Source organism: Acartia tonsa, chromosome 12 (assembly GCF_053477335.1).
Source record: "Acartia tonsa isolate MP-2025a chromosome 12, ASM5347733v1, whole genome shotgun sequence".
In the NCBI taxonomy this organism is placed as follows: domain Eukaryota; kingdom Metazoa; phylum Arthropoda; class Copepoda; order Calanoida; family Acartiidae; genus Acartia; species Acartia tonsa.
This window is the reverse complement of record NC_137271.1, coordinates 32276508-32289150: the sequence shown is the minus strand read 5'-3', so window position 1 is coordinate 32289150 and position 12643 is coordinate 32276508. Positions and strand designations below refer to the sequence as shown.

The window sequence follows — 12643 nt, the reverse complement described above, 5'->3', positions numbered from 1 at the left end:
TTTGAAATTTGAGTTTAAAAAAGAGTAAAAAAATATTTTTTTTTTTTTGGGGGGGGGGATGTAAGAAACCCTCCCAAAAATAGTTTAAAACCTTCTCAGGACCTATAAGAAGCTTCACTGTAAAGGAGAACAATATCGGTTCAGCGATTAGCGAGATCCTTCGGGACAGACAAAAAACGCTTACTACTTTATATAAAACGATATTCAGCGATTAGCGAGATCCTTCGGGACAGACAAAAAACGCTTACTACTTTATATAAAAGGATAAGCGCAGCTGCTCTTTAACTTTGTTATGTCCATTTCCATAGTTAGGTCAATCAGTCTTGAGATCCACAATTTAAAATCAGACGAACGGACAAACGAATATTAACCCTTGTAGAGTGTCAGCACTTTATAAGCTTAAACAAAATTGTATGTAAATAAGTTTCACAGTTTCTTAAATACAGGCAGGAATGGTAAAAACCCGGGTTTTACTAATAAAATCCGGTTTTTTTGGGTTTTATTGTTTTCTAAAGATTATTACCTAGGAATTTTAGGATATAAGGTTAAATCATTTATATAAAGTAACAGGATGTTTGTCTGTACCATAGGATCTCGCTAACCGCTGAATCGGTATGTTTCTCCTGTACAGGGTAGCTTTTCATAAGTCCAGGGAAGGTTTATTCCAATTTTGGGGGATGGCACCACAAATCTCCTAAGAGAAATCTGCCAACCCTGAATACTAGGTTTTTGGGCCTACTAGCAAAATTTGGATATTATTATATAGATGCTTCTATCTGTTGTCCTAAGAATCATAATTCAAAAAATCAGATCAATGCAAAAATTCTTTCATATGAGAAATTGTTTTCAAAGGATCTAAAATCAATATGTTTTAAATGAACCCACTTATTTTCTATTCATGCTTATAGAATTTCTTTTCTACACTTTCTAAGGTCTTTTTTTTCAGAAATCATCATTCAAAGTTTGAAATCAACAGGACAATCTAACATGCCTAAATTAACCAGAGAACTTCATGGACCGACGAACGTTCCAACCATAATCAAAGAATAGATTTGCTTTAAAAATACTGTTTAGTTTTGATTAAATTCTTTAAACCAGTGCTTTCACGCTCGCGGATGCAAGAAAAGATGGACGAAATCGTTATGCCTTGGAATTTAGAAAAGAATCACAGGCTGAATTGCAGGTATTTATATTGTCAACAGCAGCGTTGTGGAGCCGCCATATTTTGCTGGAGCCGCTGGAGCCGTAATTTTTTTAAAAAACGGCTCCGGGTTAGCTGAAAACAGAGATTTTTTATTAATTTTAATTTGGTTACTCTGTTGTGTCGTGTGCAAACGCCCCTTTTTAAGTTTTTCAAGTTCTTCTTTATCAAAAATTGAACTTTTAAAACCTTCAAAAGTCGAAAATAGACTTGATTTTAGGTCGGAGCCGGATCCGCACCAAAATCAAACAGCTCCGCATCGCTGGTCAACAGGGTGTACAGTCATAATCGGTTATGGATTCATTTTAAGACAAGATTTACATCGAATTTGAATCCGACTTTGCATGATGTGCCTCTGTTTGACATCTCTGAAAAATATCAATCAGAATAGTAAGATTAAGTTATTTTTTTACATGCAGGGTGGCTACTATATACGGATTGTGCGGAATGTCGGGTCTGTAAGTTGTCCTAATGTACGGATCAAATCCGCTTACTTTTGGCCTTAATGTACGGTTTAAATCCGTACATTTTTGGACCAAAAGTGCGGATTGGATTTGAACCGTAAATAAGGAACCAAAATATGCGGATTTGAACTCCACATTGATATTAAAAATGTGCGGATTTGAACTCCACATTGATATTAAAAATGTGCGGGTTTGAACCGCACATTAGGGGTAATATTTATTTCAATATGCGGATTTCTTTGAAAATTTATGATTTAGGATTGACATTAGCATGTACAGGATAGCTTTCGTTAGTTCAAAGAACAATTTGATGTATTTTTTATTAAAAGTAAGCATTTAATGATGATAACCTCTTATTCCCTGTATTTATTTTAGGCAAGCAAGGAGCGAGCATTGCAACCCTACACTCGTGTTGAAGATTTGACAGTTTCTACAGAAGAATATTTTGAACCTGCCCACGATTTCCCGAAACGGCCTTCATGGGACTCTTCCTGGACAAGGGCAAGATATGTGTCTTGAATTTTTATTTTTATTTTAGAAGCGAAGCTGCTCAATAATTTGAATGTCCGTCCGCCTGAAACGTGATTTTCTCGGCTCCTATTTAAGACAGACTACTGCAATTTTCAGGGATTAATAAAGTTCATATTTTATATATCTCCATCAAGTTTCAATAAGATATGCTTATTGGTTTAGGTGCTAGATCGATTTCTAGACTTTCACTTTATTTCTAAATTTTCCCTAAACATCCGCCATGGTAGGTCTAGGTAGGTACTTTTCTTGGACAAGGGCAAGATATGTGTCTGGATTTTTTTTCTCCTGTTGTATAGACTTTACTATTCTTGTGTATAGAGATGAGATACTACCAAGAATGGGAAGAAGGGCGGGTTGGGTTCTAGCTTAGCCATAACTTATTTTTACTCACCCAGGCCATGATTTGAGAATAGACGATGTTTTATTTTTATCTATCCCTTTATTACCTATCTTTAGATCTGTTTTAACCCTACTGTAGTTTAAAATCAAAATTCAATGAAAGTACCACGGATATGGGAGCTACCGTATAAGTTAATGTGTTCATAATACTTTGGGCATCAATGTAATTTACAGTCCAATGTCCCCTCCCTATCCCACAACATTCCATAATTATTAAGAAACCCCTCCTACCTAGTCTAAAATTGGTTGAAATGTTATTTATGTTTTAGACACGCTTCTATTATCAATTAAAGGGGTAGTTTCACGAAATACATTTGAACATAATTTAGTGAACCGCATATATTTTGCTAGTTAATGGGTTAAACTATATTTATATGGCATATATTTAAAAGAATTTCAATTTTCTACCACGTAGTTTTGAAAATATCAAGACTTGAGAAAATCGTCTTTGTGATATATGCAATTTAAAAAGACAATTTTCAAGTCGTATTTTAAAAACTACGTGGTAGAAAATTGAAATTCTTTCAAATATATGCCATATAAATGTAGTTTAACCAATTAATCAGGAAAAATATGCGGTTCACTAAATTAAGTTCAAATGTATTTCGTGAAACTTACCCTTTAAGACTATTTAGTTATGAATCAACTAAGTAGGTAGTATTTTATTAATAAAATAAATATTTTTCTATAGGATCTAATTTTATTTAAAATTAAGATTATAACTACATTGTAACTCGACACCTATGTCTCAAGTTGTGCAATATTTTTAGATAACATATGATATTATCTTATATTTATCAACGCTAATATGAAAAGTGTTGAAATAATATTTACTTTACATAAGATTCTCTTTTTGCGAATGTAAAATTAGTAGGTAATCTTATTAATATTTCCTGGTTGTAAGATTAAAAACTTCTTTTATTTAGCAGTGGTATTTATTAAAAAGAATCTAAATATTTAACCATGTACTTAGATTGTAAAATATCAAGATATAATAATAGTTCCTCATATTTTACGTAGTCTATTTGTCACTGAAAACAACAAATTTTAGAACTTGTTTAAGTAGTTATTATTGGACCAAACATGTTTGTAATTATACTTTTACATATAGTTGTTAGATTTTTTTGTTCGTTAAGATTTCTTACCAATGAACCGATTGTGTTATCCATTTAAGGAAGCTTAACATAGGTCCAGGAATTGTTACAGGCAATACTTATGCTTCTTTAAAAATATACCCCCAAATGGTAGAGCAGCCACTGGTGTAAATCTAAAGAAGCTGCACTACTTTAAAATAACATGAAATCTGGGTTAAATAAAAAACAAAGAAAAGTTTGCGTGACATATTCGTTCAGATTAACCATAGGTTTATCATTCAAGAATACTAATAAACTAAAACAGCTATTTTTCAACGATTTTATAATATATGGTTCGTGGATTTTTGTTCCTTTAAATCTTTATGTAGTTTGCATTTTTTTACACATGGATCTAAAGGGATAAATCAATACAATGCAATAGCCGATAAATTGATGTTCATCCCTAAAATTACCTCTTCTGTAGATTAGATTAGTGGTTGAATCGATAAACACTCAACTTAATGAACTAATCAATCAAAATTCACTAAGTTCCCAATGTTGTTAAACCAACGAATAAGAAAACATAATTATAAAACTTTGTAACAATCAGCCCATTGTCCACCCTCTCTTTGATTTTTATTACATTTTAAATGTCCCTAATGTCTAGCTGATTAAACTGCTTAACGAAAAGTTAAAAGAACTAAGACTTGCTAGAATTGTCCTATCGCTTTAAAATCATTGGGGAAAATAATTCTTTTGTTGCTGTTTTAACCAATTTTTCAATGAGAAGATTCACTTTTTTAATATTGTCATCCTTGTTTGTTTTATATTCACACTTTTCTCTATATACTTATAGATTTCATCTTTACGTTCCTATTACTTGCTAGATTCGTCTTTTTTCTTCATTCTTATCTTAGTGTCTTAAGGCTCATGTAAAAGGACTTTCTTTATTTTTAAAAGCTATTGATCCATCTCAACCCAAGACTACTTTATTAAACTAACATCTTTGTACAGGCCATATATATATTTCAATAACTAAGGTTATCATTCTTTATTTTGTTTTTCATGTTTGATGAGCTTTCAAAATAAGTGTCCTTTGATTTTGCTTTGAGAATAAAAACACTTATAAAAAGACGTATGTCCAGTGACCAGCCAGAATTTCTATTTTGAATTTTACTGTGTTGTATTTTATTGTTCTTGTTTCAAGTTAAAGATAATTTGCTTGATATTTCTGCCTTACACGAGGACATTTTTGTACTTGGTTAATAAAGAACTTCTTATTTTCTTTCAAGCACAAGTAAAAACAATAAAAGCTTGCAAATATTTTAAACTATTGGACTGTCCTTTTACCCCTCGCCCCCGCAAAGGCAACACACCCTCTTCTTCATTAGTTTTCTAAATATTCGCTTTTTTCAATATTATTTATTTTTGGTAGTGAAGCTACTCTATGAATTATAAATTCCTTTAGTTAAAATTCTAGATAGACGGCTGACATATCGAGGATTTGAGTCTGCTCTTTAGCTCACTTCAGTCTGATTGTTCGAAAGATTTAATGATTTTTTGTTATGATGAATGCAATAGGAATCTCCTTCATAACTCATTTCGTCCGTCTATCTGTTGTACCATTTTTAATTTGATCTTTGCTTCTTAGGGATGTCGCCATCCTTGTTTCAATTTTATTTGTTTTCATTTTTATTTGTAGAAAAACTTGTTAGCAAAGGCTAGCCCTGATATTGAGATAAACTCAAGGATAAAGGTTTTGTTATTAAATGAAAATCATTTAAGAAACTTTGATATTACTCTTTGGGAGGGGGGGGGGGTATCTGAATAATATTAATCGTTATTAAGACAAAATATAGTTTTTCTTTCTGTAGTTTTGCATCTTGCTGAAATTGGTATAAACTATTTTTCTAAGCTTACCTAATAAAGGGGGGGGGGGGGGGTAATGCAACCATCTCGTAATCAATGTATAAATGGCATTTAGAATTCGAATTTAGATCTGAAATTTTGCATGAGTAATCCTTGGTAGGTCTATTGTAAGCGCCATTTATACATTGATTACGAGATGGTTGCATTAACCCCCCTTATTAAGATAATTAAGGATTCTTCATAAATAAACCATTTTATTCCACAAGTACCGAAGCTTAATAACTCAACAATATTTTGGAGGAGAAAAGTATATAATCAACATGTTATATAGGTAGTAATTTAAGGTTTAGTACAAAAACGAGGGAGATTGTTAATTGGCTTTAAGTAAAGGTGAAAATAGGGAGTCAATATTAAACTTTGAAATCTGTTGGTCTCAGCGCGGAAAAATTGAGTTACTACGTATGGTCACTCTTATGAACTAAAAGTTGGCAGGGTATATGAAAAATGCACAAGAAAAAAATACAACTTTATCAGCCAGATACAAGGATGACATTGATGTTAAGTAGCACAGCTATTATTATTTCTAAAATGACTAGTTGTGTGTGTGTGTGTGTGTGTGTGTGTGTGTTTTAGTTTATACATATGAATGTGTGATTTACAAAATTTCTCAAATCGCAGAACCGATGGGTCTAAAACTTTCAATGAAGATTGTTTATGGTCTTTACCAGGGAGGGAGAGGACATTGGACATATTTATACCCAAACTTTCATCCCATTCGTTGACTTAAACTTTGGGTACTTTTATTCAATCCTGATTGGTTGATACAAAACCTACATTAACTTTTTCACCAATAATTTGTTTGGTAAATTTTGTTCAACATAATATGGGATGTACATCAATCAATCGTCAATTGTCATTTCCCTTAAGATCCATGAATATACACCAAATCCCACCCTTACGTAAATAAAAACCTTTTATCCCATAACAATTTTTGACACAGCAGTAAATGATAGGAGTAGCTGCGCGACAGATCCAATATTAGACAAGCTATAATGATAGTTTTGGTTGGGGGGGGGGGGGGTGAGGGATGGAGGGGGGGGGGAGTGCAGAAATACGAATTTACATTAACCACCACTCCTAATCTTTGTTCATGTTGTTTCGCGGTGGGCTAGAATTGTGCGAATTGCTTCTATTTAATAGATATGTAGTTAAACATAAATATACTGTATTCATTAAGTTATTTATGCTATTTCTTAACTAAAGTTTTAATAGTTTTTGTTATATTTTTATTGCTGCGCTACAGTTAGACAAACTTCGCTTAGTCAATGTTTTATTTTGTCCCCGTTTTAGCCCAGTGTGCGATAGCGAACTGAATCTGAATATCTTATCACGGCCCACGCAACCCGTAAGTGTGTGTGTGTGTGTGTGAGTGTGTGTGTGTATATATAATAGATTTATATTTGCACTTGAAAAGGATTTTTGATGATCCTTTAGATATGATGGGATTTGTTTTTCTATTAAAACAGCTATGATTGAGATAACTTGAAATGTTTACAGCGCCCTAAATCTTTTTCTTTGAAAGGGAAGTGGCAGAAAATAGCTCTTAACCATCTCCAAACTTCTTAAAAATGAAGAACTCAATCGGTTCATTTGTTAGCTAGATCTTAACGAACAAACAAAAGAATCTTTCTAATTTCGAAAACACAAACTTGTTAATACAATAATTAGAAATGCCAGTGTTTGCTTGGTTTATTTTTATTCTTGTTCCATATATTCTTTTACCATACGAGACAATACATTGATTAATAACCATATTTTTAATAATTCAGTAGGTAGGTGACTTTATAGTTGATATACACTTATTATACACCTACTAATCTATCGTACATATTGTCTAGTAGAGTAGCTACTTACTTAATACAACTTACTATATTTTTCAGGGATCTTAATGGATAAGACAATGGACGATAAGGGGGGGGGGGAAGTTTTGACACATTTGCGTAAACAGGGAGTATAGGCTTTGTCTTTGGACTGAGAGTATAGGTTATTAGGGATAAAATCATTCTTATATGATGAATTTTCCCAAGTTTTAAGATTTTTTGGATAGGCCCCCAGGTTCCGGAGCTCCAGGCCTCCAGGTCCTCTCTGTACAGGTAAAAATGAAAAAAAAAATTATTTTTTTGAAGAGTTAGAAGTCAACTTATGAAACAAAATATGCATTTTTTTTTCTTCAAATATGTGAATAACATTCAAAAATATGCATATTTTGTTTCATAGGTTGACTTCTAACTCTTCAAAAAAAAATTATTTTTTTATTTTTACCTGTACAGAGAGGACCTGGAGGCCTGGAGCTCCGGAACCTGGAGGCCTATCCAAAAAATCTTAAAACTTGGGAAAATTCATCATATAAGAATGATTTTATCCCTAATAACCTATCCTCTCAGTCCAAAGATGAAGCCTATACTCCCTGTTTACGCAAATGTGTCAAAACTTCCCCCCCCCCTTGATGTACATTCTCATGATTATAAACAAAATTACTCCTTCAGTTTATTAAAATTATTGGTTGAACAGTTCGGACACTAGTTTGGCGCCAACTCATTCAAATTTTTTTAAAAAGTACCCAATGTTTTTGAGCCAATGAATGAGATAACGTTGTTATAGATCTTTGGGTACCAGTGTAATTTACAGTCCAATACAATTCATAGAATTACTTTTTTAGGCATAGATAATACAAAAAAAACATTATAATTGCTTTGGAAATGTTCTTCCTTGTGGAAAAAAACTTCTTTCCTTTCTAAAACTGCAATACTTAAATCCTAAAATGATTTTAGCATCCTTTAAGATCTTGTGTCCTTATAAGGAATACGTTTTTAGTACCTAGTTATGCTACTCTATATAAAGATAGAAGATTATAATTTATTGTGAGGATTCCTCTGTATAATAAACATCAGGGTCTTTTGTATGTCAGTTTCGGTTTGGTATAAATTCGAATTCTCTATAAAAATATTGTTTTCTTGGGTGCCTTTGAAGATATTTTTCTCTTGTAGATTTGGCAGACTGTGCTTCAGTGGGAAGTGCCTTTATTAACCATTTTTTTTGCAATTATATTTATATTTTTTTGGCTTTGTGTCCTATGGATGTTGTCATTCTCGTCTTGTCATGTTTAATATTTGAAATATTGCCTTGTTAAGGAAGGGTTTCATAACTATTAAAGGTAGTGATGGCAATCCGTCGAATTTTTGGGCCGGATTCGGATTCTGGATTCTTAAAAGAATCCGTCAAAAAAGTGGCGGATTCCTTGCGGATTCCGGATTCTCACTTTTGACGGATTCCGGATTCGGATTCCGGATTCTAGCAGCATTTTTAAAGGCTTTTTAAAAAAATAAAAAAAATTAAGTGCTACATATGTTCTAAAAATTAATGTTCTTGGTGTTCTCTATAATTCACTTCCGAGAATCGAACCAGATTTTGAAAAAAAATTTATATGTAATGATGATAATCTTTGCCTTCAAAAAGTAATAGTTGGAAGAAAAAACTCAAGACGCTAATTCTAGCATACCAATTAAGAATCCGAAATCCGCTAATAAAAAACGGATTCCGGATTCGGATTCCAAAATTGGCCCAAAAATTAGGCGGATTCCGGATCACGGATTCCGGATTGCCAACCCTAATTAAAGGGATTTTCCATGCAAATGATTTCATTGAAATCCAAAGACTTATATAATGATTTTAACTGAAATTTAATATCTGGACGTTTGTGCAAGCATTCTACGCATGCAAACCTTTTGATCAAAGAGAGAGAGAGGACAATAAGCTGTTCATTACACTTGTCCCCAAAGTTAAGTTATATAATCTTTTCTTATTCGTTGGCTCAACAACTTTGAAGACCTTAGTGAATTTTGCTCGGTTGGTTAATTAAGCTTAATGTTTAAACGTTTCAACCATTAATTTTAATTTACAGAAGGGGTAAATATGTGTATAATCAATGGGATGTACATCAATTTATCGGCCTTTATCTTATCCCTTTAGATCCCTACCTTTTAATATTATTTTTTACCCATTAACTTCAATCTTAATAAAAGTTTTCTAGCTTGTTATTGCTGCGCTTCCCTTGCCCAAAGTTGTCCTTGTTACAAATCTGAACCATCCCTATTTTATTTAAAAACAATGCTGAAGTTTTAAACTGTTGCCAATTTTGTTTGAAAAATTTTGGTATTTTTTGGTTACCTAACACTACCAAATTAAATCATTGAGTTTTAAAGCAGGGATCTCAAGGGATATGGCAATGGACAATAAATGTACATTCCCATTGATGATAAACTAAATTGCGCATCTTGTTAGTTTAGGCCTTATGTACTAGTGTGGAAACAACCAATCAGAATTCAGTAAAAGTACCCAAAGTTTTTAAGCTAATGAATAAGATAACATGGTTATAAAACTTTACTTAAATTAACAGTCTTATGTCACCTCCCTCCCTGATTTTAAAGTACCTCACTTGCTAGTTAGCTTAGTGTCTTTAGAAGCGTAGATGCTCTATAATTTATTTGCTATAGGGATACGATCTTTTAAAACAGTTAGATGTTATACTGCAACTATTTTATGCGAAACACAACGCAAAGATTTCAATAAAAAAATAGGTCAATTGGTTGGAAAATTATTAAGTGAAAATAGTTTTAAAGTTATAAATATTTAATGACAAAAATATTTCTAACTTGGCAAATTGCAATATTACCAATGATATATTACAAGGTTAAATAATAAGGTGAAAGTCAGGGAGGAAGGGGACAATGGAATGTAAATTACACTTGTAATTATATATATATATAAACATGCTTTCTCGTTTGTTGTATTAAATATTAACAGGTTGGTTAAAAGTATTGATGGCCAAACTTTTTAACCAATAGTTTTCATACAAAGAAGGGGTAATGTTGTTTATCAATTGGGATTACAATTTATCGTCCATTAAGATTCCTGGGTGAAAGTAAAACTTCAAAACTTTAATATTGTTATGTAGTTTAAAGAGGGTGACTTTTGAAATTAAATCAATCTTCTACCTAATAGTAATCGATTTCTTTTCATTTTGCATTTCTTATATTTTTTTTGGGCTCGAAGCTGAAGATCTCAGAAATTGCTGGTCCTTATGGGAAGATTTTTAAAGTTATTGTGGTTGTTTTTTGCTATTTCATATCCTTCAACTCCTTTCCTTAGTGGTTAGGGGGAAAGGAATTAGTAAATTACAAAGTAAGATATTGTTAAATAGAACACTTAATTCATCATTTAGGTTTATCAAATTCGCCCATAAACAAGAACGTTAATCGTATTGCTAATTTTTTCGAGCGGACGGAAATTCGGACATAACCAAGATATTGAGAAGCTGCGATTAATACAAACACAAAATTAAAGCCTTGATCTTTTCGCTTTACGATAAATTGTTTTTGATTATTTTATTTTAATGTAATAAATGATAAATTGCACCTAATAATAAAGCAAATAACCCACGCGTGTGGGTTGAAAAAGGGGCCCTAATTTAATATCAGAAAAAAAAGATCCTAAGCAAATCATTGAATAGAACCTTTTGTTAAAAAATGCTTCCCTTTTAAAATCTAAAGTGCTATTTTGTGGTAATAATTGAGAAATATGGGGAAAAGTTTGCAGAGAGGTTGAGCTGTTTATTACACTAGTCCCAAAAGTTTTACAATATCTTTCCTTTTTGTTGGTTTAACAACTTTTGGGACTTTAAATGAATTTTGATTGGTTTATTAAGTTTCAACCAAGCGTTTCAACCAATAATTGTAATCTACAGAAGGAGAAATTTGGTGTATCATCATTGGGATGTATATCAATTTATCGGCCATTGTCTTATCTCTTTAGATCCCTGGATATAAAAGCATTAACTGATCAGACCAACCAACCATTTCCGAGATTGAAAGCTTTAGACAAATCCCCTTAACATAATAATAGGCATTAAACTCATATTTTTGAATTTTTTATTTTTTTTTGGCAAGGCCAATTTTTTCGATTTCTTTAGGGCCCCTCTTTGCAATAGGGACAAATACGTTGTGCTCCATCCCCGTTAAATCATTCTGCAAACAAGGATGACGACATTCATAAAAGCGAAGCCTACAAGTGTACAAATTATTGATTTATGTCATTGGTTTTGACAATTATTTATAGGGCTATTATTATCAACTAATTAAAATAGTCTTATTAGCAAAATAGTGAAAGATTTGTAAGAGATATTTCAACCACAAAGTGGTTTACTGAAAATTGTCCTTTTTGTCATACTTCTGGGCATCTTTTTTTTTTACAATAAAGCCTGATTTAATTACAACCATACCATTCTTTTATGCCTTAAACGGCATTCCATGACGCATTAACGCACGGACCCTAATTTAAGAGAAGCCTGTCCGCCCAAAAAAAGCGCAAACTTCGTGCAAAAAATAAATGCGCCTAAAGAATAGAAATGCGCAACTAAGAAATTTGACAATTAGTCAGAAGGATAAGATAAGTTTTTAAAGAAACTATAAGACAGATTAAGATACAAATAACAAGGAAGACAGACAACATCTATAAAACAAAGCATAACAGATCTGACTTAAAACGATAATTAAAATCGACTTTTGGTATCTTTTATCATGTGATGATTATACCTATTACATTAAAAATCAAACTATTTTCCCATATCTTATTTTTAGAACTCAAGTTCGATTCCCTGCAAAATGCCCTTATCGTTGCAATTTATGGGGCCCTTAATTGCTTGATTATTTTAATTATCCTAAAATGATGATTTATTTTAATTATTCTAAAAAATATGCAAATTTTGTAAATAGATCAATTTTTAACGTAGATTTATATATTTGGCTATTTATAACTTATACATATAAAGATTTATAATATCTTTTTTCTTAATTTATTTTAGTTTAAATGAGACTAAATTGTTGTAAATGCGGCAAAATCATTCTTCAACTATCTTATGCAATAATTTGAGTAGCGGAGTTACTACCTAATAAAAATAGTTTGTCTGTCCAAATATTTATATTTCACTTTTCCACTTCAATAGGTTATTAAAGCCCCGTACGGTAAGGGCACTCACAAGGGTTAACTAT

At 32.0% G+C, this 12643-nt stretch overlaps 1 protein-coding gene across 1 annotated transcript in view; it reads left to right on the top strand.

Moving 5' to 3' along the window:
* Positions 1–12643, top strand: part of Ns4 (Nucleostemin 4) — a 160580-nt gene that overhangs the window by 134038 nt on the left and 13899 nt on the right. Inside the window, exons 4-5 of the mRNA XM_080178181.1 lie at positions 1099–1183; positions 2041–2166. Coding sequence (XP_080034307.1) covers positions 1099–1183; positions 2041–2166 — 211 coding nt within the window. The remainder of the gene's footprint in view (positions 1–1098; positions 1184–2040; positions 2167–12643) is intronic.